Source organism: Dromaius novaehollandiae, chromosome Z (genome assembly GCF_036370855.1).
Source record: "Dromaius novaehollandiae isolate bDroNov1 chromosome Z, bDroNov1.hap1, whole genome shotgun sequence".
Lineage (NCBI taxonomy): Eukaryota > Metazoa > Chordata > Aves > Casuariiformes > Dromaiidae > Dromaius > Dromaius novaehollandiae.
Window position 1 is genome coordinate 15,074,376 of NC_088132.1, and position 27,690 is coordinate 15,102,065.

Genomic DNA, 27,690 nt, shown 5'->3' on the forward strand with positions numbered 1-27,690 from the left:
GCGGCGGCATGCGCCGCCCCCCGGCGCCCCCGAGCGCCCCCTGCGCGGAGCGGCCCGAGGCTGCTCGCCGCCTCCCGCGGCCCGGCGCCGCCGTGTGTCCTTGGCGCGGCTGCGCTGAGGGGCCGCGACCCGTGGCAGCGCCGCCAGATAAAGCCTGGCAGCCCGGCTCCTGCGCTGCCCCCGCTCTGACCGTGACCCCCCCCCCCCGGGCACAGATCTAATTCTAGTGTGAAATGATAAAGCCAAGGGGAAAAAAAGATTTTTTTTTTAGGTCCAGTTCACGCAAGTGATTTGAAACTATCTGTGCATCGGAAGGGGAGCTCTCCGCAAAAATTTCCAGTGCTTGCGGGACTGCAGCCCATGTCAGTAACTATACGGGCGTTAACAGTCGCTAAAATGGCAGTGGCCCACTCACCGTGGGCGCAGTTAAGCATGCGCCTTCCTCAGTCCCACCAGGAAGGCCTCAGCTCGCAGAGGTAACGGGCAGCCGAGCACCGCTGCTGCTCTCGGCCCGCGTGCCACACACTGCCGCAGCAGCAGCGACAGGCGTGGGGGCACGCAGCGGCCTTCCTCTGCGTGCCGCTCGCGGGGCCTATGTCGCAGACATGCAAGAAATGCCTTGCAAGTTAGGCCAGCAAATTAAAGAAACGTGTTCCTTTCAACGTTTGTCATGTGCTCACTCTCACTGCTCGTGAGAGGTCTCATTTCTGTGGAGCGATGCTTCATAGTGAAGCAAGCTGTCTGTAATTCACTGCAAGGAATTCTTCTTACACTGAAAAAAATGAATGTTTAAGAAGACACACTGAAAAGTTTGCTCAGATGCTGTGTGGAAAAAATATGGTACTTTTTCAGGCAACCTTAAACTCAGCCTTTATTATAATTTGTTAAAGTAAGTGGAAAGATGCGGGCAAGAGTCACAGAAGTGATTCACGTGAATTTGTGCAACAGCATGTATCAATTACAAGAATTTACTGATCTATCCACAGTTAACAACATGAAAAAAGTGCTGAAGTGCTTTTAAATAATTAATAAATAGGAGAAAATCACAGTCTAAGATATTCCCTGAGCCAACAGAGCAGCTACATCTGTCTGATAAATTATTCTTTGTGAATAATGTGTTCAGCACTCATTACATGTAATAGAACAACATGCTATTGGGAGGACAGCAGGATCACTATTAGAAAAAAACTTCTATCAGTCTTTATGGGTGTATATATAAATATATAAAGATTTATAGCAATATATTTGACTAAACAAGACTCAGATGCTGTGAACATTTTTGCTTACATTTAACTTTTCTTAGTGGAGCACAACCCACTGAAATCAAAAGGGCAGCACTATTATATTAAGCAAAATTAGCAAGCCTTAGCGGTGTCAACTCTGCTGGCAGTGCAGCAGGACAAAGTTGAGAGTTCAATACTGCGAACTTTCACTACATACAGAAATGCTGTTTATCACAGGGAGAGCAATGAAACAATCATTCCTTACTATAAATAACTATTTCATATTATTTAATGTTCCTATTGTGGGAACACTCAAAAGCCTCAAACAATTCCAGCTCCCAATGGGAAAAAGGTGCTGAAATATGCTGTGTTACACTTAAGAAATGACCACATATTTATCTACCAAGGAAAGGAAGCAACATATACCAGCCAGTATAAATGCACCCCAGCTTTCTTCTAGAATATCCAAAACTTACGTGGAAACTACTGCAACAAACCAGCAGGTAGGTTTAATTATCTGTCACACTGCTTTGGAACCAGTTTCCTGCAGTTTTGTAAAAGCCTGTGCCTCAAAGACATAGAAGTTAGCAAGAGCTTTTCCTTAAGCATCATCATCCGTGTTACCGACTCAAAACCCATCTCCAAATGAAGCCTATCAAGGCAGCTTACATCAACACTGTCAAAACCTGGCAATCTGGGCACACACAAGCTCTGTGGAGGTAGAGAAGAATTCATACCCATTAAGCCTACCGGCCTGGTGGGCAGCAAGATGAGCAGGAGCCAGCAGTACACCCTTGCAGCAAAGACCAGTGTCCTAGGCAGCATGAACAGGAGCACAGCCAAGAGATCAAGGCAAGACTCTCAGCACTTTTTAGGCCACATCAGGAATACTGCATCCAGCTTCGTGCCTCCAGTACAAGAAAGACATCAACAAACCGGAACGGATTCAGGGAGGCCCCTAAGCAGTCAGGGCTGGAGCCCCTGCCCTATGAGAGACTGCAGGGCTGGACTGGGTCACCTGGAGCAGGGATGGCTTCAGGGCACCTCGCAGCCGCTGGCACGGACGAAAAGGGGAGTGAGGAGGAAAGGCCAGCTCCTCACAGCAGTAACTGGCAGCGGGGTGAGAGGCAAGGGAAGCTGAAGCAGGGAAAGCTCCTGAAGGATGCAAGAAAAACCTTTTTCCCCTTGAGGATATGCAGTGGAGCAGGGGCCCAGCGAGGTTATGCATTCTCTGTCCTTGAAGGTTTTCAAAACCCAACTGGATACAGCTCTGAGCAGCCCAGTCTGACCTCATAGCTGACCCTGCTTTTAGGCTGGGCTAGAGACCTCCTGAGGTCCCTTCCAACCTGAATGATTCTGTAATTTATACCATGCCTGTTGCTATAGAAGCCATATGTCTAGTTTCTAAAGTGATATGAGGTCATCTCTCAGTTTTCCCCTACACAAGGATAAAACTGCAAGCATCCTTCCAGTGATTTATTTACTGGTCTAGCTCCCTATGAATACTGTATGTAAAGGCAGTGTGCTTTCTGCCTTTGTCCACTAATTGCATTTCTCTGTGTTGCTTGGATGGTTTCTTCTTGGAGCTGAAACATGTCATCCTTCCTCTTCTTATCTAACACTAGCTACTTAGAAACATTTTTAAATAACAAACTGGAGGAGTATATGCAAAATATAAAAAGATTTATGCACCTGTGGATTCAAACAAGCTGAACTCTGGCTGGAAAATGTACCAAAGACATTAATAGGAGGAATCTCACCCAGAAAAATAAGCAAACCTGGTCACAATGAAAAAAGACACCCTAATTTGGTATATAATTGGATGTTCTGTCTACTTTTACCAAGTCTGCTTCTCCCTTTTTCTGTTCTGCACCTCACATTTAGCATGGAGCAACTTTCCATATTAGGGGGTAGCCTGATCTGCACAAGAATGTGCTCTGCTGAATGTACCATGTACATGTACCATTATGTACCATTAAAATGAAAAGTGTGTTAGGTTTTGAAGATAATGCGCAAAATTAAAATCTGTTCTTTCCCTCATTTATCATAGACTTTTAAAGCTTAATTCTACAACTCCTATCCAGGGAACTTTCTATTTAAATCAAAAGGAGTTTTGACACAATGAGAACTATGGGCCCAGTCTTGTATTAACCTGGTATTATAGTGGTTATACTCCTAAATTCTCACTATGATAGTTACGTTTAAATTTCACAATTCCTATACCATAAAGTCAAGACAGTTAATTGTTGAGCGGCTCTCTTTCCAGCATTGATCCCCAGGGCATTTCAATAGGAATATTCGCTTCAACACATTTCTAATAACATGCATTTTGTGAAAACAAATATAAAGGTTTGAGTATCCTTAAGTCTCTTAAGGACTAAAGACCAAACTGAAAGGCAGGTGCCTACCTCTCACTGATTTCAATGGTTCGTAAATCCTTGAATACTTCTGTAGGCAGGGATCTAGGTTTAACCATTACATATAATTTCAGTAGCAGATGCCATCCTTTGTACTGAGACCTAGAAGAGTTCAAAAATCATAAATCAGATCTCAAAATATAACAAACTTACTTTAAAATTGTAATTAAAAAATGTTCAACTGGCTGATCTTTCTTTGCTGTCTTCTCAGCAAGTTCTTATCACATGCTGAGGCTCATTTTCAGCTTTCTCTTCATCCATAAGGGAAAGCTCATTTCCTTTTACACGGAAGATGACAATCTACATGTAAACACTTGAGTCCAAGAGCTGGGATTTTAAAAAGAGAGAATATAAAACATTTTAAGACTTGCATTTGAATAATTACAGTTGGCTGCAAATTTTATATCATGATTAAAACTAGTCATGGCTTGAACATTATCAATGGAGGCCCTAATCAACTCCAAATCTCTTGTGTGTGAAACAATAGCGAAAAAGTATGCCATGTAGCTGACTTCTCATAGGAAACTTCTTCCACCCACAAACAGAATGTCCCTAAATGCATGAGTGTGTGGGTCATCTGGATCCAGCTGCATCACAAAAAAAAGAGGGAGAGAAGTACCTATTTTTTCTAAGAACAGAAGCACTGAAATAAATAAATGCGTAATTCTGCTAAAAGATTATGAATGATTAAAAAAATGGTAATGTTCCACTCTCCATTTCCTACTCCCTACCACCAACTGTGGTGGTATAATTTTATGACTGTTATATTTTCCCTGACATTTTTATTAGTAATTATCTTTTCATTAAGAATTGACCAAGCTAAAACAAATCAGCATGTGGAGCATGAAACCAACAGAATAAAATACAAAATGAGAATCAAAATCAGTAACTGACTAAAGAGACTGAAATTCAATGCCTATCTCTTAACTCAAGCTAATCTGGAAAAGCTGACTCACTCACCTAGCAAAATCCTAACCATTTCTAATGTTTACACATCTCAGCTGAGAAGCAAGATAAAACAGAATAGGCACGCTTATAACACTAACCGTAAAAAAAGGCAAATGGTCACTTTGGGCATCAGGAATCTCAGTAATGCAAGGCAAAACCCATCAATTTCACTTATTTTTCTGAAGAAGAGAACTCTGCCTCTGTATCACTGAAACCAAATTTCTACATACTACTCCTTGGATTGTTAACAGCTTAACTAGATAGGCAGAGGATCAACAGGTAGCCTTCTCATCCTGCCAGACTAAAGCAGGGCTTTACACGAACACTGGTGCAGTCCCATTAAGGCTGTGTTAGTACAGGAAGCACTCGTATTGCTTCTAGTGTTTAACTGTATCTCTTGCTGTCCAGGACTGCGATATATTATTATTAAACATCTCTGGCACCCACTGGAGACCATTCTGTGTGTTTACATCTCCTGTTATCATTACTAAAGGTCAGACCTGGGCCAGCATAAGCAAGAGCTGGAATTTTGAATGGATTCTACGCAGTGCTGTTGAGTTAAATTATGTACTAGATACCTGCAGTTGTTTGTATAGAAGCTGTGTGTGCAGTTTGGTGGTGGGTGCTGAGAGTTATATACTTCCTCTGTCTGAATCTTCTAGAAAAGGTCAATTTTTATTTAACAAAATCCCTGATCTTAACATAAGTTGACAGATAGATGTTGGGCACAGCAACAACTATACTACATGGCAGCGATACAACACTAAGTAGCAAGCACTTTCCTTCATAGCAAGAACTGGAGCAACTCCTTAATAATAATGGAAAGTCACCTGTAGGATAACCCTTTTACAAACCCAGAGATAGGCAGCACCAGTGGAATACTGCTGTTTTGACCTGCTACAACAGTAGCACTTAGGATGCTTTTATAATAGCAGATGGCTTCATAATTACTCAGTGTGAGCCTGAAAAGAACTCCTTCAGTTATCTTGTAAGAAATCTTATGTTTTTTGTAATGCTTCTTTCTCTTCTTGTTCAGAAAATGACACATGAAACAGCAACAGGGTTTATAATGACTAGCACAAGGATAACTCCAGATTGAACTTACTTACTAGACCAGACACATAAAACTCACCTGCTTTTCATCAAATACTCTATTTTAAGCCTAAATGAGAGGATTCTTTTCTACAGCGCACTCTCCAGGCAATAAAGACAACAAATAAGAAGATATATTGGTGGCCGTACCAGCCAGATCTTCAAGCTCAGCTGGTTTGTCAGGTCAGTGGCAGTAAAAGCTTTCTTTCTAGTGTCTATAATCTTTTTTGACCACTATCTTTTCACTGTGTGCTCTGCTAGCAGAGGATAATGTATGCATCTGTTTACATGTCAGCATATATGAAATTAGTATGAAATATGTGCATTCTAGATGATACTAAGAACTTTAGATCCAGCAGTCTTTTGAGAAAAGGTTCCTTCCTTCCATATACTTTTATAGTTCATATCTTGCATTGCAGAGATCGAAGAAAGTAGGCTTTGGCCCTAACTCAGTAAATCTTATGCACATGCTTAACTCTATACATAGACAGCTTTCAGGTCAACAGCACTATTAATGCACATGCATATACTTAAACTAATGGGTATGTTTTTTGCTGTATCAAAGGCCTTCAAAGCTGTCGAATTTTGTGTGGAGGCGATAAACAGAATTGTGGGAGGATAGGGCACTTGTGATAAATAATGGAAGTGGGCTAAATTGTTATCAAATGAAAAATCAATTTAGCATGAGTCTTTTAAGCAGCTGACTCCAACTACTATGGCAACTGTATCTTAAAGCAATGCAACACAAAAAGCAATCCCACTAAAATGTTTAAAACCACTTTAAAACATTCTCAAATTTGTGTAGTTTTTGTGACACACACAATAAATATAGGAAATAAAAGGGAGTGTTTGGAATGGACCTGTATGAGTAGCATTGCCAGTTAGAACTAACAGTGCAATTCCAGAAGCTTTCTCTCTAAAGCCTAGGAGTCATCCCACACAGTCCATTTTCACTTAGGTCAAAGAATGTCTAAATTGCTGTTTCGCCAAAGCTTTGTCAACTATAAGCAGCCTATAGTGAATAGAACTGCCCAGGGCTACTCTGAAACACTGCAGTTAATGATCATTCAGCATTACGTGCCATTTAACTCAGGTTTTGCTTGTTTATTTAGTAAGGTACAGAGCTCCCTCTACACAAAGATGGCAGGAACAGGCAGCCTGGGAAACAGAATGACTGGCTCAAGAAATAGCAAGGCCAAATTTGCCGGGCAATGCTGAAGAACAACCTTTTCTTCAACTGAAGACTTTGTAATGACTCTCCAATGCTCATTATATAAATGCTACATTTTCTAATCTTTTATTTTATTTCAGTGAAGAAGAAAGGAATTTCAGGAAAAATGAAAAGATTCTAGTTTACCAGAGACTGGACTCCTTTCATATTTTGAGGAGGTACATTCCTTCTTGTTTGTATAACCCAAGGAGGAAATTAATTTTCTGACATGAAACTCTTCCCAGAGCCAAAGGATCATTTAACTTGAGGTAGTAGCATGTTTTCCGACAGATGCTCAAAGCTACCAGTGTGATTAATTTTTGTTAGACTTGCACAGAATTTCTGAATGAATGAGTCCCAAGCTTTCTGCAGTTGAATTTCCTTACTGATGACTCATCTTCCTTGTCCCTACTACCTCTTCCTTTTCTCCCCATCTCCCTTTCTCTCCAGCCCACTGTCCATTGCTTGTTTCTTGCTGCCACTGCTAGCTATGTCAATGAAGAGCCCAGCAGCTAAAAGCCTGTGTGGCTTAAACTGGCATTACTCAGAATCACTTACATCTTCAGTCCTGGCACCAATGCAGAGAAATGCAACAGGTGGGCTTATTAGCTTGGGCTCAGCTCTGCTCTTCACCAGTAATGCATCTCATGTTAGAGTTGACATACAAGATCTCCAGGTGAAGTGGACTGCTGAGCATCCAAGACCAGATGATCACATGAAAGAAAAAGCAACACATATGACAGTTCCTAAGACACAGTCAGCAATTACCCAAACAAAGGAGCTTGGAAGAAGGAAAGGAGCTCAATCACCTGTTTCTGCAAACAGAAGTGTTGAAAATAATACCCATTTGTGGGAAAGGCACCAGTGTTTGCCTTCAACACAACTGTAGCAGTCCTTAAAGCAAACTGAAAGCTTCCCCAGATTGTCAGATGTTTGCTGCCCGGTCAGGTGCTGGTTTTGGTTTACAGACACGTGCACGTGCGCACATGCACATTTTACCAGGCAAAAAAAAATCAGGGTAACCAACTTAAAAATCTGGAAGTCAGAAGTCTCTAGGCATATGTTTGTTCAGTTTTACAGTTTATTTTCACTTAGCGAGGCTTTGAAAAGTAGGCATAAATGCATGGAGAGACAGCAACCAGCGCTAGCAGAACATTCTCAATCACATAACTTGAATGCATAATACAACACACCTCATGTGCCAAAGATAAAAATGGACTATTTTAAGTCAAATGAATTATGTTGTAGATACTGATGGGATTTTTATACACTTTATAAACTCAACAATGTAATTTATTTCCACATCATTGGCTACAGTTGGATGTAGTAGCAGATCTTAAAAATCTGTCAATCGCCTTCAACAACTATGTTGACAGAAGATTAAGCAGATTAAATTTAATGGCTTGCAGTGTACAGAACACTGGACTACCTGATCCAAGATCCTCCTTGCCATAATTGTCGATCTCTCTCACAGAAACTCGTGTTATATACATCGGCTCTGAGGTCCAAAGTCTCAGTATTAAAAAGTTTAATATTCTGCAGTGAAAGCAAACATCTCAAATGTCTTTGGCTAACCACAGACAACCTTGAACTAAGACTTACTTATTAAAAAGTAGCTGATTTTCTCTACTTACATATCCACTTCTGTTCCAAATAATGCCCTTTAGCAAACTTGTTAACTATTGTTAAAAAAAAAAACCCTTAGGCAGGTCATAAGACAGTCTATCCAAATTGCCAGGGGTCAGTGCTGGCCCCATTACAAGCTACTTGCTGCCTGTTATTTTTAATTTTTGCAATTCTTAAGGATTTGTTTTACTCATATATGATTACAGGTACAGATACTAAGGGGCACAGTTCAAATCCTTGTTCAGCTTGGTTTGAGTCAAACTAACAATCCCACTCACAAATGAATGAAGTATTTTAACTCCAAACACATAAAATCAAAGTCATGGATTACTTTTTAAGTGTAAGGCTCAGCCGCCAACATAATCACTTAAAAAAAGACAGGCTGACTTATAAACTTGTCACTTGACATTTCAAAAACAAATCATGCTTTAAAGACATGAATGCACAATCCTTCCTGGAATTCATACAAAATAGTTTTCCCTGCCGTGTTCAAATTCAGTCTTCACGGCTGAGAGTAAAAATTAAGCATGTCTTTCACTTTTTTTTTTTTTTTTTGGCACTTAAGCGCGCTGACTCCTGAAGTGCCCTTAGAATTTGTGACCCTCACACTCGGCTCTGAATTCATCCTGTACTCAGGGTGACGCCGCTAGCAGGCACCATTAAAAATAAACAGCATTTTAATGCCGGTACTGGACATTTATCGCAGCCCAACCAAGCTTCGCCGCGACTGCCTCCCGCGCCATGTTGCGCCGCCCGCCGCAGTCGGGCCCTACCCGTTGCCTAGAGACCAGAGGCGGCCCCAAAGCGAGGCGGGGGCGGGGCGTTCACCCCTGCCCGAAGCGGATTGGCCCTTCCGACCTGTCCGTCAAGCCCAGGGGCTTCCGCCGCCGCTGCCGGCTGCTCCCCGCCCTGCCGCTTCGTCGTTTACCCGCCATGACGCGTTTCTGCGTCGTCCAGGGAAAAAAGGGGCCGGGAGGGGGCCGCTGTCGCGTGTGGTGCGCGTCATGAGCGACGGGGAGCGTGTGCCGTGAGTGCAGTCCCGTCGCCGAGCCTAGCGCGGCGGTGGCGTTGGGCGGGGAGAAACCGAGGTGTGGGGGGGAGGAAGTGGTCGCCATTTGGCCAGGCGGTGGATGGGGGGGAGGGGGGCGAGCCCGCTCCCGCAGGTGGGGGGGGAAGGGGGGACCCGCCCACTCCCGCAGGTGGGGGGTAGGGGGAACTAGCCCATTCCCGCAAGGGGGGGGAGGGTGGAGGCAGGGGGGAGCCCATTCCCACACCTGGGTGATGGTGTCCAGAGGGCAGTGTGCTTCTCCCCCCCCCCCCCCAGTCCTCTTTCTGCGCTCTCTCCTCCATTGGGGTTCCCGCCGCCCATCTGCAGGTAGAGACCCAGCCTGAGCATTGTCCTGCGGTCTCATTACCCAGCTCCCTGGGGCCCCCGAGCGGTACAGGCCTCTTGCCTTAGGGGCACTTCCTGCCACATCGTTCTTGGAGAGCAGCTGTGTGGAGGCAGTTGCTGAATCCTTCCACGAGGCCTCCACCCAGCGGGTGAGGCTGTGGGAGACCCCGGTTCTTGTCCGTAAGAGCCTATGGTCTTTGCTGTCTTTGGTAGAACTGTGGCAGTGACAATGGTGTAGAATGTGGTGCCTGGTATTTTCAAATGCTTCTTGCCTGGGAGGGATGTCACTGTCATGTTGTCAGGCAGTCAGTGCTGAACCCAGGGTAAGGATTTGCAGACCCAACACTGTAGGTGATGCAGGGAGAGTCTCACTTGGACAAGCAGGTCAGACCATTCAACTTTAAGAAATATATCTTGAGCAGTGTAAGTGTGCTTAATACTGGACAAACTACATTGTTCAGTTACTGAGTGCCTGCTAGTTAACTTTTCTTTGCACTGTTAGTAATCAGAGGTCCATTTTTCATACACTAAACTCTACCCAGTTTTAGGGTATAGTCTTTTTCTGGTCCCATGTCAAAATCTGACTGAGAATTCTGGTTCACGTGTCCTGCTGGACTTACTGTTCTCATCCCTTCTGTTCCACATGACTGAAGTGGAGCTCTTCACTACTGCACGTCACAGCTCAGAGCATTAGTGTAAGCAGCAATGGTGGTCTGAAGGGACCTACTAGGCTTTCAAGCACAGTAGCTGAGGAGCAGGTGCATTCCTTTTTCTCTACTCATGCCTGTTAGGACAATAACCTTAAGCAGAGCTGGTTTGGTAACTGGAGTTTAAATTGCCTGTACCTGAATAACCAGTGTTTCTGAGTCAGAGTCCATTTTGAGTTCTTTCAGGGCTTCAGTGGTTTAATGTAGTCTGACATACTTGGAAATGCCAAAAATTCTGATAGGAAAAGGTATATATGACTCTGGCATAGGCTTGAAAGATACCCATAAGTTATTAGGAGAGCATGAAAAGGAATTGATCACAACTTTTGATATCTTAAGCCAACAGATTTCAATCAGAACAGTATAAATAGCAAATATGGTAAACAGCATGCATATTGCATTTGATTTATGCCTCGTAACAGTTGGCACAATTACGAACTCTGTAATAGAATAAATCCAAACTTTTCTTAAAAAGGAATATGTAACCTTGTGTCTGTTTTACAGATACTTGTGGGCATTAAATATTTGTACTGCAGCTTAATAAAACTGGGACTGAAATCTGAAGGATGGCAGCAAATCCTTCAGGACAAGGTAAGTTTTGATTTAAGTATTCAAGGGGAAAGACTATGGGCAAAATCTCAGTGCAGTTACTGAGACCACGAGTTTAGTTTGTAGGAAGAGGAAAAAGGTGAAGGCATCAGAAAAGGAAGCAGCAAGAAGTTACAGCAGAAAGTAGCAAAATGTAAGCAAACTGGGACAAGACACGTACACATTAAATGACTGTGAAAGACCAGTGGTGATGCCAGGAGCTCAGGGTTACTGTAGTCCTTCATGCTCGAGTTATGTGGCTATTTCCTAAAGTGTATTCCAGTCATTTATAATACTCAGCATTGAATGTAACATGCCACTCTTGTGCGGAGCATCAGGGAACAGTTACAAGTCTGATAACGTTTCGTGCTGCAATGAGAGCAACAACAACCAGGCAGTATTAGCTGTCAAGGACAGATATCAAGTGGCCAAGTATAGGAGGAAAAGCTAAATGAAATTGTACTGCTAACTCATTTGAAATGTTTATTTGCATGATGGCGCATCTGAATTGCATCCTTAAAATCACTGAAGATGTAGGAATATTCCTATCTAACAGAATTAGAGGGAGCTGAAAGACTGGGGTCATACAGTAAAATAAGAGAGACTTAAATCGCCCTCTGGAGGTGCTTTGTGAGAATCTTACTCAAACTCAAGCTTGTTTCTTTTTCTATGGAAAAGCTGGAGGGAGGAAGCTTCCTAGGTATGGTTCCTCACTTACTGGTTATGAGAAATTAATCCACAGTTTTGTTTCCCAGCCGTTTATAGCTTCTTCATATACTTTGATGTGTGAAAATCTTTCCCAAGAAAGCAGATATGATTATTTCTAAAGTACAGCCAGTTTGAAGAAGTACTAGATCACTGTGTTTTTCTTTCCTGCTTTCAAAACAAGCATAGAAGAAACCTGACAGATTCAGGAGACTGACTGTGCTTGCTTGTTGGCCAAAAGAACATAGTTATGGAAAGGTCATTGGCGTTCTACAAAAATGCAGAGGGCAAATGCTCCAGATTTCATGTGATTGTCTCTTTGCAAATTTTAATCTAGGTTTCTATTACACAGTGGTAAATCTTGCTTTAGTCTGTGAGTAGTAGGTCAGCATCACTGCAAGGTCTAGAATGTTGCCATAGGGGCTAAAGCTGTTTTTTATTAAATAAGTAATACTTATTTACTGACGAGTGTGGGTGGGTGGTTAGTGATGAAATGCCTTGGGCTTTCTTCCCTCAAAATTTCAGAGGTTTGTAATTTAAGAGAGTATTGGAATCCACTTCTATGCTTTGAAATGCCCCCTAGAGACTCAGCAAAGGTGTTGGACAATTATGATATGAAAATTATTTTCACAAAGCAGGCAAGAAAGCCTGTGAGCTTTAATCACCACATAAGCCTATAAATAATACACCTGAGAAAAACATAAAAAAACAGGTAATTATGAGGAACAATTCAAGTACTCTGTCTTTCTTCCTGGCTGAAGTCTACAAGCCTAGGTGAAGTCTTATAGTGAAGATGAAGGAGACAAATATTGCACGTTCATCTTGCTGCGTGGCACGCACATTGGTGTAGTTCAGGCAACTTATTCTCTTCTTCTTCTTCCTGGACAAAAGAAATAGGGATTTACTGAAGCACTGATTGAAAGGGCTATGAATGGCAGAGGTTATTCTAACTTATCTGTTACAGTGAGTTAAACATTGGCCTTCTGCACAGGTTAACTACATTCAGATGTTTTTGCTCTGTGTTGTTTCTTTCCCTTAAATTGCCTCTTGGTATTTTCTTAGTAGGGCTTAACTCTGTCTCCTGGTAATTGCAGACTTGTACTTTAAAGGTTAAGATTTTGCTGACTGGATTTCCTTAATTCTTTTTCATTGGACTTTGTTATGAAAGCACTCTTTTTATTAGACTTTCAATGATGAGGTGCTGTGTAGGAGTGCAGTGAAACCAAATAGAATTGTATGAAAGCCTTACTTGAGGGCATTATTACCACGTGAAACCAACTGCCCTCGACAGTATTTAAAAAAAAAAAAAAAAGGAAAAAGATGTTAGCATGATGCATATCGTCCACAAGATGAGCTCATAGACCGCAGTGGTCCACTTTGGTGGGAAAAAATCAGTTTCTAAACTAAAGCAATTACTTTAAAGTATTGGGTAATACACTTCCGGTGCAGTAATACTTCACAGCACTTCTACAAGGTGCCTTAACAATGCAGCTGTTGTGATGCTTTTGTTTGCTCACAGCAAGAGCAAAGCACACCTTGCATGTTAAAAATCAAAGACTTTATTCCATGTGTGAACTTCCCTAGAAAAGGCCCTCCTGAAATGAGAGAAGCATGATTGTGTTCAAGAAGGCACTTTTCCTTTAGGTCCCCACAGGTGGAAGAAGTACATGTCCTGTTTCAGAAAGGACCAGAATTTCCCAAAAGAAAAGTTGTGGTACATTAAAAAAAAACAAACTCTTGAAATAAATGCAGAATTACAAGCTTCAAGTTGTCGCAGTTCTGCAAGGTCTCTCCTTTATGTCCTGGTGGTTGTATATCCTTTTGGCTTAAAGGTGTATGAGCACGTTCATGTAACACCATCTGAGCAGGTGGATTTAGCATTCTGTTTGGGGAGTCTGTTTTAAAAATGTTGTTTGGCATTGAAAGATGTAATTATCTACAAACTATGCCGCTGTGTGCATTTGAATCTGATCTGTGCGCAAGCTTAGTGCTTGAGGCTGTAGTGAATCGTTCCACATTCTCTGGAGAACTTTGCATCCATAAAGCACCAACGGCTTACATTCACCTATGCGTGTAGTTATTGTCGAGGGGGACAGATAAAATATTAATATATCCTTTAACAATTCAAGTTAATTTATTGAGTTACTAATACGCCTTTTGCTTCACTGTCACACAACGTATGTGAGAGCATATCAGAATGTAAATTATTACTGAAAAGTACTGATACGTAGGAGACTGCTAGATGATGCTTTAGTCGTAAGCAGAACAGAAAATCAAAATACAGTTACTCTACCTTTTTGCCTGAGCATTATGTAATTAATAGTCTCTTTAGATTCTGCTTTTTCAGAGGCTGCTGTTTCACATAATGAAGGCTACCATTTCTGAGATCGTGTACTCCAGTAAAGAAATTTCTGTGAAATGCTTTCTGAATTGAGCAGGCAAAGTGTGTGGTGACAGTGCATGGAGGCAGGGCTGAGTGAACATCCAGATTTGTAACCATTTCTCGAAGTAGAAGTGTATCTTGAAGGCAGTTTGAGGCCTTTGCTGTCATGCATATATATTGGTGAATGAGAAATAATACATTGTAAAAAAAAACAAAACAAAACCAAAAAACTTACACATGCGATGAATTCGAAGTGACCAACAGAGCAAGTAAAAGATAAGAGATGAAAAGCAAGAACTTCAGATAAAGGAAATGCTGGTTTTTGCCATGCTGAACTAGCTAGTAGAACTAACTGACATAAAGAGGTGGGGCAATTGGGTTAGGTGTATATTGTTAAGAGTGAAGCCTGCTGTGAGCTCTTAAAGACATGAGTATCACTTGGTGGGGCTTTGGCCTTTCATATTGTCAGGCTTTTCACATGAAAAACACTGGTGCAAGTAAGCTTTTAGCTCCTGCACAGAGCACATAGTTCCATGCTTGATATCAGAAATGCAGGTGTCGAAAAGGACATACTTAAACATTAAAATGTCTTGATTCTGGTATCTTAGGAGAATAATCTTAGAATCCAAGTCTTGAATTTGGTACTGGATGCTGCCATTATTTTCTTTAGCTACCTTGTACAGGACTCTTCTGTCTCCAAAGCAGAGAGAATACTCGTAAAGTGCTCTAAAGTAGTAGTAATGCAGCTCTACCCAGTTATAAGAGTCTAAACTCAAAGCACTTTATCAAGAAGTTGGTTTTGTTTGAAAATCTATATGCTTCTTTTAACAGATGTTAAATGATGTTAATGAGGTTGGCTTCCTCTCCCCCCCCCCCCTTTTTTTTAAGACATGTCCCTATTATGGAAGATTGCGGTACTTCTGTATGGTTCTGCAAATGTGTAAAAGCATCTCTGATCAGTTTAAAAATAGCTTTTTTTTAATTATTCTTGCATATGTCTCAAAGGTTACTGAATCATACCATCTGCTTCATGATAAATGTAAACATGTCTAGTCTTTATTTGTTAGCTCTCAATAACATAAATTAAAAAATGTGTCTCGTTTTTCTTTCCTCAACCCCAATATTGTCTGACTTAAGGCATAGATTTTGATTTATGCATTTTCAAGATAAACAAGCACTAGCAGAAGGCTATTGAGTAATGTGTCAAGTTGCAAGCTTTTTTGGCAGAGCACTGTGTAGATGACTTTAGCAAAGCCCCCCTTAGAGGTACTTCAGTCTTCCTATTACAGCATCAGTCTCCAGAATTTACCAGAAAGTAAGATCTGGGCCAGCTGTGTTCGGAAGTGTTGAATTTTAATTTGTTAGCAGTGTTTCTCTGCCTTTGTATGTCTTAAAGCATGCATTCACCGAAGAGCTTCTGAACAAGATGGTGTTCTTTATTAAAATCCTGTACTATTGCAGATGCATTCTGGAGTTTGGAGTCAGATAAATAGATGAAAAAAGTACACCTTTGTGTATTCATTTTTATTTCTCTGGAGATTTAGTCTGAACAAATACTGGTATCCTAGGTTATACAGTACAGTAATGGACACTTATGGAGATCAGCTGTGTTTAACATACCTATGAATACATTTTTAAACTGATCACAAATGTAGGATGTTTGAAAAGAAATGACCTACCTAGAAAGCAGAGAAATAATGAACTGTGAAGCAATACATTTTCAAAACAGATTTCTTTTCTAAATCAAACTAGTGCACTTTGAAGAAATTAACAAACAGGAAAATAGCAGTTAATGAAACTTAATGAAAAATCTGCAAACAAATGTAAAGATGATCATGGATGATCTTGCATAAAGATATGGTAAAATATAATCAAACAACTCGGCTTCTTCAAAGAAAGCAAGGAGCAGTAGACACTGTGGCTCAGGGTTGTGTATATTAGATATAGGAAAGGGTAAGGATTTAATAGCAAGGCAGTAACGATTTAAATTATTATCTAGGGCAGAAGGTTTATATGTGATAATTATGTCTCCTTCATTGATCCTTGCTGACAAATGAATATTGGATTATGTAATAGAACAGCAATGGAAGACCTCTCAAAAGGAATGAACCTTAAGTGTAGCCACTGTAAATAAATTTAAAATAATTTTACATAAACATACTAATCTTCCACTTAAGAGTTACTCATTCTGGCCTACTTAATAGCATGTTGGCTGTCATTTTTGATTGCTGTTATTAAAACATAACACTTGGGAGATGACAACGACAACACGGTGTCCAGTGGAAACAACTTTGACTTTTACACTTAGGAAATAAATAAATTTAAAGTAAAGTCATCTCTTTATGACAGAGTAGTGGCTTGGGTGTATGTAGAGACTAGCCACGAATCAGAGAGAAAAAAGTTTCTGTATTATTGATATGAGGAGTGATCTTAGTGATACAAAGGCTTGTAAGAATCAGCTTTGTAGCTATGTTCCCCAATTGTGGTGTCTGTGGCACACTAGGCAACAGGAGGGACTTGTGTATCTGGTTTATTTGGTAGCCACAGAATAGTTAACACAGAGATGCAGTGAGATCGTTGTCCATCTGTTGCGCATAAGCAGGAATCATTTCTGCCACATTCTCATTTGTACAGAGTACAATTGTCTTTGAGAAAACAACTTCGAAAATGTATAAATGGCATCCATTTTAGGTTTTTTCCAAACTCTCAGGAATGCTGGTTCCTGACCTCTTCTCTAGAATCAGAAAGGGATTTTCAATACTAAAGAACAATATACAAAACAGTTAATGGCCACATTCTCATTTTGTGTCCGGACACTATAATTGCTTCTCTATTCCAGCCCTGCAGTCCCACTTCAGACTCAGTACAGGGGTAGAGTGTATATGTAAGGATGTCAGTATGTAAAAACTAAAGCCTTTCTGCATGGATCCGAGTAAAAGATTATGGCTGTATTTATGGATAAGTACACATGCAAGCTTATTGGTGGTCTTGATCTTGTTACATATGCAAAACTTGTCCTATAGCTTGAGTTTACTGGCGTAACAAATTATGCCCTGTGAATATATTCATCTGTTACTGTCATTCAGCTGCAGTTTTAATGATTGCATTTTACATCTAGAATCTGATCCGTTTAATTTTTCACCAAAAGGCAAATATTTGATCATATGCCCTGGCTATAGTACCAAAGCTGGCTTGGGAAGTGAGGGCACCTAACTTCAGATAGTAGACTGTAATTTAAAATGCATTGGTATGTATGATAGCTTAAGGAAGCTATTTCATGTTGTAAAATGAAAAGCTGAAAAATAAAACCAATATATGAATAGCCTTTCAGATTGGTGCAAAGTTTTGAAGATTAATATGTTCGTCATAATGTCATACTGTGCAGAGATTAATATCACAAGGTTAGAGTTGGCCCACAGAAGTAAAGCAAATCTCTCTAATATTTTCTGTCATTCTCACCAGGTTTCCAGAATAAAAATAGAGTTGCAATCCTGGCAGAGCTAGACAAGGAGAAGAGAAAGTTACTTATGCAAAACCAGTCTTCCACAAATCACCCTGGAGCCAGGTACTTTATGTTCTTATACATGTATGGACATTGCTGGTTTAAACAAAGAAAAAAAAGTTAATTTTTTCTTCAATAAGTAAGCTGTAAATGTTTGTAAACACTTACCAGAAGTGTGTGCTGACCATCCGCAATAACGAGTCAGAGAGACTTTACATGGTCAGAATGTATTTGTATTTAGAATTGTTTACTGCCTCTGATTTTTGGTTTACATAATTTTCATTTGAGAGAGGGGGAAAAACAGGTATGCTTACTTAACTGCATAAAAGTCTATCTTAAGAATCAGGGAGCAGGCACTTAGAAAGCATTTAATTATTAAGCTAAAATGCTCTAAAGAATGTAGATAACAGACTGTTGGTTTCAGGGGTACTATGTTTTAGTGAAAAATACTTATGGCAAGAAGTAAATTACCACATTCTCCCTGAAACTGCCTGCATGCAAGACCAAGCCAGTTTATATTACTGCATATGTTTTTATAAAAGACATCATGTTACAAGGATGATTCTACACCGTAAGACGTAATAATCTAATTTGAGTTTTGGAGCTGTCATTGGGATAGCTCTCATTTAAGACAAAAAAAGGTTGCATTTTTGTCACATAACAGTAACTAGAATCGCACTATAACTTACCTGGAGAAGTGCGGACTGCTTTGAGCCTTTGCACTAGCATGAATTGAGGGGAGTGCCATGTTCTAGATGCAATGTGTTACATACAGAATCTGTAGAAGAGTTACTCTGAACAAAAAGTCTGCTCTTACCTCTTTTTTCAAAGCAATTGTAGGCCACCTTTATCGTCATCTTACTGACAAAACAGTGAGGAATATTTGAAATCAGTGAATTTGGACCCTTAAGTGACTCAAGCACAGTTATTGGTTGTAGAAGATAAATACCCATACTAATTTGTACAGCCCTTGATTCCTGGCAACAGTGTTTTCATACTTCATTGCAAGACCAGCAGAGTTTCTAGGAGTACTTGTTTGGTTTCTTTTCTTTGGGGAAACAGACTCCACGTTCTAGGGTACAGATCTGCAACTTACTAATTTTGCAGGGGAAGGGAACAAACCCACGATGAAGCAGCCAAGCAGTTTTGGGCATGGAAGGCTGACGCATGATTTTTGAGCAAATCACAATTGTATGGCAGGGATGTTGTGCCAGAGGCTTTGGACTCCAGAGTGGTTAGAAATGAGACCACAGAGATTCTGCAAGTTTGACAGGAAAAAGTTTGATCCAAGTAAAGCAAAACGGTGGCATGGGCTACTTAAGGGTGAATAAGTGAATTCATCTCCAGCCTTCTCATGTGGAAATCTATCTAAGAACACAAGAATGGTCTTGAAAAGTGAAAGTTTCTGACAGTTTTAAGATTATGTGCAAAAATCATATTGAAAATTTTGAGGATAAAGAATTCAGTGCAAAATAAATACCTTCAAAATAACTGAAAATACTATGCTTTAAATAAACAGAGTGGTCCTTTTCTCCAGCACTGAAGTTTATCTTAATATAACAAAACTTTCTCTTCAGAGGTTTGTTACTAAGCTTTTATTATTCACCTGGGTGTAGATTTGGCTAGAGGTCTTATCATGAGAGTCACTGCTTTTGAAAAATCTGAGTTACTAACTCAGCAATTGACATTGGAGCTGCTGGGAAAGCTCAGGTGATGAGTTTCCTTGGATCCCTTGTTCAAGACTTTTTTTCGTATTGTTGTCTGTATGTCTGAGAAGAGTTGGACTTTCACTGCCCATCTTCAGAGTCTTATTTCAGACATAGTTGTCAGTTGCCTTGCAGTAGAACTCTGGTGGTCTGAGTTTTATCTGAAGGATGACAGCTCATCTTACTTATCCAGACTACTAACATTGGCTGCTTTTTATTTCTTCTTTTTTGGTTAACACGGAGGACAATTCATAAGCCATAAAAGCTGAGAAAAGCTATTTAGAGTTATTAAATTGAAACATAATATATGCTGAACTGAGATACATAGGCAAAATCAGTTTTAGGTACTCTGTCATCAGAGGATCTCTGTTTAAGTTATGTATCAAAAAGAAGTTCTTTTACCAAAGGCAGCGGTCAGCAGCCAACCTGCCAAACAACTGAACTTCTTGTGACAAAGACTGTGGAGCTCTGGTTACTGCTATAGTTTTATCACAGTTATTTAGAAGAGTCACTGGGTAGTAAGGGTGAAGCCATTGTTCCAAAAATTGCTAACGTTGTCTGATGTCATACCCATGGTGCCATTTTTTCTTGCAGCATTGCGCTTGCAAGATCCCCGCTGAACAAGGATTTCCGTGATCATGCTGAGCAACAGCACATTGCAGCACAGCAGAAGGCAGCACTGCAGGTAAGCTGACAAAGTGAGGTTCAGTTTAGCTTGGCTCTGTTCTAGATGTGTCAGAGAGTAGTCCTGTACCTAGAGAGAATGAAAAAGCTCTTTTAGGAGTTAGGCTTCTTACATTTCTGTATTTGCCACAAACTAAGTTTCTTTTGTTACGGTGCAAGCTAAGTCTACAAACTCGTACTTCTTTGACGTGATTATGGGAATCTTCCGTACAGTACCATCATAGCTGCACTATGCGTTTCTGTCAAGAGTCAGTTTCATTAGACTTCTGAATGTCTCACAAAGTGTAGGGAGAGCTGTCCACGCTGCTTACCTTGCTTGGGTCTGAATAGATGCCAGGTAAACACCCTGCAGTTCTGAGTGATAGAGGCAGAAGATTTGGAAGGCTTAGCTGTGCATTTGCAGGCTCCTGTTTGTTGCTGTTTTGCTTTTGTCAGGTGAGGTTGGTTTCAGTGCTGAAATTAGAAATTGAGCAGGAAAGTTAGTATATGGCCAGCTGTATTCCTGGCATCCTAGGACTAGTGACTTGAGCAGAGGGCAAAGGCATGAGAAAAAAGTTGAAATCTCTGCCTTCCTCACTCTATTCATGTCTCCTGTGCCTTGTTTTGTCTGTGTTAGCCAGTAAAGGCCCCAGATTGTGTCTGCTAAAATGGATGGGAGCAAGAGTGAAGTCTGGCTGATGTCCCTGTTGATCACGCAATGTTTAAGGTTGGAAGGACCCTCTGGAGGTCTCTAGTCCAGTGCCCTGTTCAAAGCATGACTAACTACAGAGCCAGATCATGTTCGTCAGGGCATGGTCCAGTTGAGTTTCGAAGCTCTCAGGATGAACTTTTCACAGCCTTTCTGGGCAGCCAGTTCAGTTCTTAACCATTCTCACAGTGAAAGTCTTTTACTTATATCTAACTGGGATTTCCTGTGTTGCAACTTGTGACTCTGACCTCTTCTTCTTTTCCTGTGCTCTTCTGAGAAGAGTTTGGCTCTGTCTTCTCTGTACCTTCTCATTAGGTAGTTGAAGACAGCATATGATCTCTCCTGAGTCTTTTTTTCAGACTAAACAAACTTGGTGTTCTCACCATCTCCTTAGACATTAAGGGCCCCAGCCCCAAAACATCTCTGTGTGTCTTCCATTGGACTCCCTGTGTTTTTGTCTCTCAGTACAGAGCCCAAAACTGGACACAGTATCTCAAATGCAGTCTCATGAGTGCTGATCAGAAGGGAATAATCACTTCCCTTGGCCAGCTGGCTATGCTGATGATGATGCAGCCCACTGTGCTGATAGGCTTTATCACTGCAAGGCCACACTGCTGACTCGGGTTCAGTTTGTCATCCACCAGGATTCCCAGGGCTCTTTCCTAGTAGTGGGAGGAAGGAATATGGGAGTCCAGTCTTTGAACTGGGAAGGACTACCTGGGCTTTTACAGAGGTTCTCTAGGTCCATATAAGCTGGATCCATCAGGTGAACAAACTTATGTACATTACAGGAGAAGAAGGCTTGTGTCGCATTCTGTGACCAGATTCTGGTGACATGGCATTTGTACATGCAGCCCCAAATTGTGTGACACTGCTGATGCACAGTTCTGGCATACAATCGTACATGCAGCTGTCACCTACTAGGGAATGCCTGCAGTTTGGTTATTGAAGGAGGTGGAAGCAAGGGGCCATGGAGACAGAGAATGGTTAGAAGTTCACTTACTACTCTCCCCACCGGACTTGCCAAACAAGTAGCATCAGGGAATGGCCAAGTTAATTCTTTTGATAGGTCCTGTTCAGACATGTTGGATCTAAAATGTTGGTTTTGAGTTTGGCTATCAGAGCTGAAGGGCAGACTGGGAGAAATAAATTATTAAAGCTGGAGAAGCTATAAAGCCTTGACTTATATTGATGCTGCAGGGGGTTGTGCATTAACAAATGTTTCTCTTTCCAGCACGCACACGCACATTCCTCAGGATACTTCATAACTCAAGACTCTGCATTTGGAAATCTTATTCTTCCTGTCTTACCTCGACTTGAGGCAGAATGAGAAATGTTATTTCTCAGAACTACGAGGTCTGATTTTGTCTATAGCGGGAACTGTCACCTCTCAAAGCTGTTTTAAGTGGTTTGTCAAAACAGCTGAGGACATGATTTTAAGAAAATTTTCTGATTTTGTAATTTCTTTACCTTTGTATATTAAATCCTGTTTTGTTCTGGACTCATGTGATTGCCTTTTGGGGGAATCAGATGCAACAATGAAGAAGCAGTGTTACTGAGTACAGAATTGATTGTGTCCTGTATTTCTTTTCTTCTCTCAGCTGAAAGTCAGACATAAAACTGGATGCATGGTGCATAAAGTGTATAGTGTTTGTTCTTCTCACCCCCATTGCTGCGCTTCCTTTAAGTAAATGTCCAAACGAGAATCATCAAGTGATGTGCTTTTTCTCAGCATTTGTGTGCCTCATTATTGTGTCCAGGTACTATATTTGGTTTTAATTAAAGATGACAATCACTTTTGTCCATCAAAACAAAGACATGGATTTATTGAAATCATCAGTTAGTCACTTTGTTTTGCCATGTGCAGGAACATAACTGGTGCACGCTACTGTCGAAGCAATATCCTGTATTCTGAAGACCTTAGATACACTGTGTCTGCCTCTAATTTTGTTTTATGAATATGAATGAATTAAAGTCACCAAGGTAGGGGAAAAGCATAATTTGTTTCAAACCATCCTTTCAGGGACAAAACAAAGAAGCCTCTTACTTCTCTGGGCTTTTCAGATGGAAAGTGTTGTCTGCAAGGACATTTCAGTTCAAATGGTCATCCTTCTAGTCATGTCCTTTTCAAAACTTTGAGTACAATTCATATTTGTTTCTTCTCTTCTGTGCTATTTTCAACTGTGGTAAGCAATTCCAGTTCCATGTTGAAAGAAAATCTGTTGGTCTTAAGGTAAATTATTTTAGCATGTGTATAAAGTAGCTTTATCCTTTAACAGTCCTTTAAACAATATTAACAATCCCTGTGTAGACATTCTTAGTATCTCCATAGCTTTAGGGGTACAATTATGTCACTACAGTTACAGTGGTTGCTTTTCCCATGGAGACAAGATTTAATGAAACAGGAAGAACAAGAGAACTTTGGTAAAAATCAGAAATAAAGAAGCAGCTGTTAAATTGGTGCCTGCCTGGATTTGCTGTCTTCTTTGGAACTCTAACCCTTGCGTGTAGTTTTCAGGGTTGCAAAGATGATTTCAGAAGTACGAGCACCATGTAGTGAGTGTGGGAAGCAGTTGTCTCCTGTTTCCTTCTGCAGGCATTTGCTTCAGCTCACTGAGGGCTGCTGAACTATCAGCACTGCTCGCAATGCCATTCCTCATGTGTAAGAAAACAGATCAAGGGCCAAGAGATTGGTGCAGGTCTGTTTGAGAGATAGGTGGTATGAGGCAAACGCCACCGCTTTTGCATACCTCAGTTCAGTAAGGACCATTGCAGAAGCTGTGGTGTGCTGAAGCCTTTTCAAGAAGAGGAATTTGGTAGAGTAGGCCTGATGGAACTTAAAGATGTGCAGTTGTATTAGGAACTACTCATACCAGGTGCTTTTTGAGTGTGGTCTGATTTTGTGAGTCATGGGAATGATGACAGTTTTTGTGGGCAGTGTAGAAAAGAGTACTGTCGCTTCTGTTATTCGTTTGTGAAGTGTAGCTCTCTTAGGTTTTTTTTGTTTTTTTAATTCGCAACTTCAGCGTGAAGCCACCCTGGCTAGTCATTATTCTGCAGTGTGAGCTGAGCACCTCAGAGGCATTGAATAAGCAGGCCTGAGCAGTGTGTGCATGAGAGGCAACTGTGAATCAGTCAGTACTTGGAAGCAAAGAATGACAAAGCAGGTAGAGCAGGAAGTACAGATTTTAGTTTTATAGCTGAGTCAAAAGTGTAGGTTAGACATTTTGCATTAAAGGAGCTTCTTTTGATTGAGAAAAGTGAGCAAAGTATGTCACCTTTCTCTGGAAACAGCCCCTTTGTGTAAATAAATGAGAAGGATCTCTGTGTTAATGCACAAAGTGCATATGATCCAAGCAGTGATGCAGTCAAGACCCTTCTCCTTTATAAGTCCACAGTTGCTCCATTAAAGTAGCTTAAACTTGCCGGGTGTGGTGTTTTCATTTCTGGTATTGACGAATCGGCACTTGGAAATCCAGGACTTAGGCTCAAAGATGGAGATAGTCAGAAGGGGGAAAGAGTTGACACAGCTGCTGCAATATGTTTAAGTTAAAATGCTTAAAAATGTTCTGTGGAACTGTGAGGGATTTGGTGATATATCTAGTTATAATTAACTGTCAAAGATACAAATACTATATATGGAAGCTTCTGTCTTGTAAATCACAGACTCTAGCAATTAGTGTCACATCCCTCAATTTGTCTTACCACATTCACCTTTTCTTTTCTGCTGTTAATCAGTATTAAAACCATTAATCTATCTCTGTATAGTGATCTCAGCAAAAGCTTTTCCCCTACTGAAATTGCATTTCAAATTCAGATGATTAGCAGTTACCATGTACCCTAACCAGAAGTGGCTGGGGTGTCTTGCTTCTGGTAGTACCCGCTACCATGATCACATAAAACCAGAAGGCTTGTAATCTAGTGATGACCTGTGTACTTCAATGTATCTAACGCACAGTCTTTCAAGAATCATTTTAATTAATTTGCTCTGATAATAGTCAGCCTTACCACTCAAGTCAGATTCTTAGTGTAGAGTTGGGTAAAAGCAACATTTTCCTTGAAGTTGATGGTGTAATTTTACCAGATCAGGTCAACAGCCGTAATAAAAGTGGGACAAAGAAAATCCCTTCACATTCTTTCAGACAAATGCAGATGTACCTCTCCCTGGGGCACTTAGGAGAATCTACCTTATGTTGCCAGCTGGACTTAACAAACAGCAGGCAGAGTTTACCTTACAAGATACACTAACACAGTGGTGGATTTGCCTCTCACACCTGCACTAATATCACTTATTACTGCTTGAAAGCAGCACATTTGTCACTAGATGGATATCAGAGTGTCAGAGCCTGGCCCTACTACCAGAGTGTTGGATCCATGCAGTGAGAAAGCAGCTTCCACCTTAACTAAAAATTTTCTTAGGTGGATTAGGTTACTTCTCTGATAGGGGCTCTGAGTTACAGTTCAGTTCTTATCTTATCACTTGTTTGTCTGGCTGTAGCCACCTAAGGGAATTGAAAACAAACGTAACTATTTACAGATTTTGACGTCACAGAAAGGCTACTGCTACTTCTGAAGTGTGTATGATGCTCTCTTCTGCCATCTACTCTTGACTGAGCATGGTGTATGTCTGTAACATGAGTTTACCACCAGCTCTATCAGTTGTAGGCTTTTTTTGGAGAGGGGAGTCAAGATAAGATGTGTTTCATTCATCACTATTCATACATTCTTGGCCCTCTGGCCATTACAAAGGTTTTGCCCTCTCTTTCAGTCCTATGACATGTTCTGTCTGGCCAGTGTTAAATTTCACCACTGAAGTTCTAGTCCTGTTCAAGTATACTCCTTTCCCTGCTCAGATCCTGAACGTGAAGGCATTTTTAAAGAGATTTTGCTTCTAAATAGCGCAGCATGGTCTGCCTAGTATAGGCAGAATTTCCACAAAGCTCTTACCACAATATCTAGCACACAAGGATTCTGATGTGATATGTACACTCTCCATGCTGCCACTGTGCTGTTGCTACTACAACCTCTCCTGCAAGGGGTGTGATGAAATTAAATCGTAACCCTAGTGGCAGCCATGTTGTGTTAGGCTTCAGGAGGTACATGTCCCACACTGTAAAGTCTCAGCAAGGCTCCTTAACAAATTTTGGTTGTGCTTTCAGCTTGATAAAAGCCAGTTAAAATGTAAATATCAAGTAAATATTGACCAATGTTGACAGCTGTTTTTTCCCTACAGTTCACTGCCTTACAGGGATAGGCCTTGTTTGATCCCATGAGGTTGGTCTTGCTAGAGCAGGATTTCTGTGAAGAGACATGAAATCAGCTTTGTGGAACTTATTTACCCCCAGTACTGGCAAACCTGTAGACTAAAGAAGGTGTGTAAAAGATGGGCTAAGACGCACAGAGCTCAGACAGATGCTAAGTAACTGACACAGTTATAGTCTATCAAGAAACTGAAGCACTAAAAATACTGCTTAAGCTTCTTTCTTCTTAGCTCTATGCTCTTCCACTAAACAAGTTTTCCCTGCACATACTTATTTTCCATATTCAGATAACAAAGTCAATCATCTTCTTACCACCACTGTATCATCAGGAAAATGTTCAGCTTTAACACAAGCAGCCTGACCTGCTGAAAAGAGTCCTCACGTGGTTTATGCAGGCCTTTAGTCTCCAGTTTTTAGAATTTTTATTCCCCTGATCTGTTAGGAGTGCTGGTATGAAACTGATCAATAGTACCTGACATCATTTGCACCTTACATCAAGACATGAAATACCCCATAAAACTCTGAGTGGGAAGAGATTACACCTGAGCTGGTATCGCTTGCTGGGAACTTGCTACTTGCTTTAATGTGTATTCTGTCAGTTGAAATAGCTATATCCTACTTCTGCCTGCATGTGCAGCCAGCACTAGACAAGCCAGCTCTAATTTGTGATGCCTGTGAACTTGTCTGGGTACAGTTTTGTTCATGCTGAGAAGTTGTCTCTCAACCAGATGTGTTAGATAAGCCTGTCAGCCTGGCTGTGTCCCTTAAAGGCTGGAGATCGTTTATACTCTTGCTGCAGAGCAGAGAGAGAGGTCGGAGCATGGTGGTCTGATCCTAACTTCACAGAAAGTCCATAAGAGGCCAGGCTTCTTCCCAGTGTCTTTGAAATGAACAGGAAGGCATTAATCATCCACCAGGTAGCAGAGAAGTTTGAACTGGTGCAATAAAATGTGGTTTATCATAGCATTTGCAGTATTTCTGACACTGATCACAAGGGCTGAAAGGAGGGAGTATGCCTAGAAGGTGGAACATGTGGCCACAGACTCTTTTAGGAGGCAGTAACTGTCTCAACATATCCCCTTAAGGATTGTGATAGTAAAAACAGGGTTTGGTGTGTTCACCGAAAAGAAGCATTGCTAAGAATAGCTGTCTTACCCAGGAGATGTTCTTTCACCCTGTGTCTGTTTAACTATATGTTCAAAATTAGGAGAATGCCTGAGAAAGCAGCTGGAAATTCCAGCTGGCCAAGACTATGGCTCTGATCATTCCTTCTGTCAAACCAGCTTCAAATCACAAATTCTTTCAGAGGACAGGGTCAGTGCACTGTGCCATTTCCCTGAAGCCGAAGCGACTTCCCATGTCCCTGGGAATGGGCAGTAACTGCAGAGGCATGTGAATCCTAAAGGAAAAGCTAGGAGAGGGCAGGGCTGGGCTGGATGGTTTGTGTCCAGACAGCTCTGAAGGAGGAGGTGGAGAGGAAGAGGAGGATTGTCAGCACTCATCTAAAAGACTCTTTCTACACAGGGCTTTACGTGCCTGGTGCACAATTCACTTAAG

The 27,690-nt window shown here is 41.1% G+C and overlaps 1 protein-coding gene across 4 annotated transcripts in view; it reads left to right on the forward strand.

Annotated features, from left to right (window-relative positions):
- Positions 1-9,392: 9,392 nt before the first annotated feature.
- INIP (INTS3 and NABP interacting protein) overlaps positions 9,393-27,690 on the forward strand; it is a 39,935-nt gene continuing 21,637 nt past the window's right edge. The window contains exons 1-5 of one of the 4 annotated variants that reach the window (XM_026103092.2): positions 9,393-9,543; positions 11,121-11,207; positions 17,755-17,857; positions 20,095-20,185; positions 22,107-22,578. In XM_026103092.2, the coding sequence (XP_025958877.1) occupies positions 11,183-11,207; positions 17,755-17,857; positions 20,095-20,185; positions 22,107-22,202 (315 nt within the window). In that variant the 5' untranslated portion in view covers positions 9,393-9,543; positions 11,121-11,182 and the 3' untranslated portion in view covers positions 22,203-22,578. Of the gene's footprint in view, positions 9,605-10,038; positions 10,059-11,120; positions 11,208-17,754; positions 17,858-20,094; positions 20,186-22,106; positions 22,579-27,690 lie in introns of those variants that run through there. The other 3 variants (XM_026103091.2, XM_026103093.2, XR_010386160.1) reach the window with 3 other exon arrangements.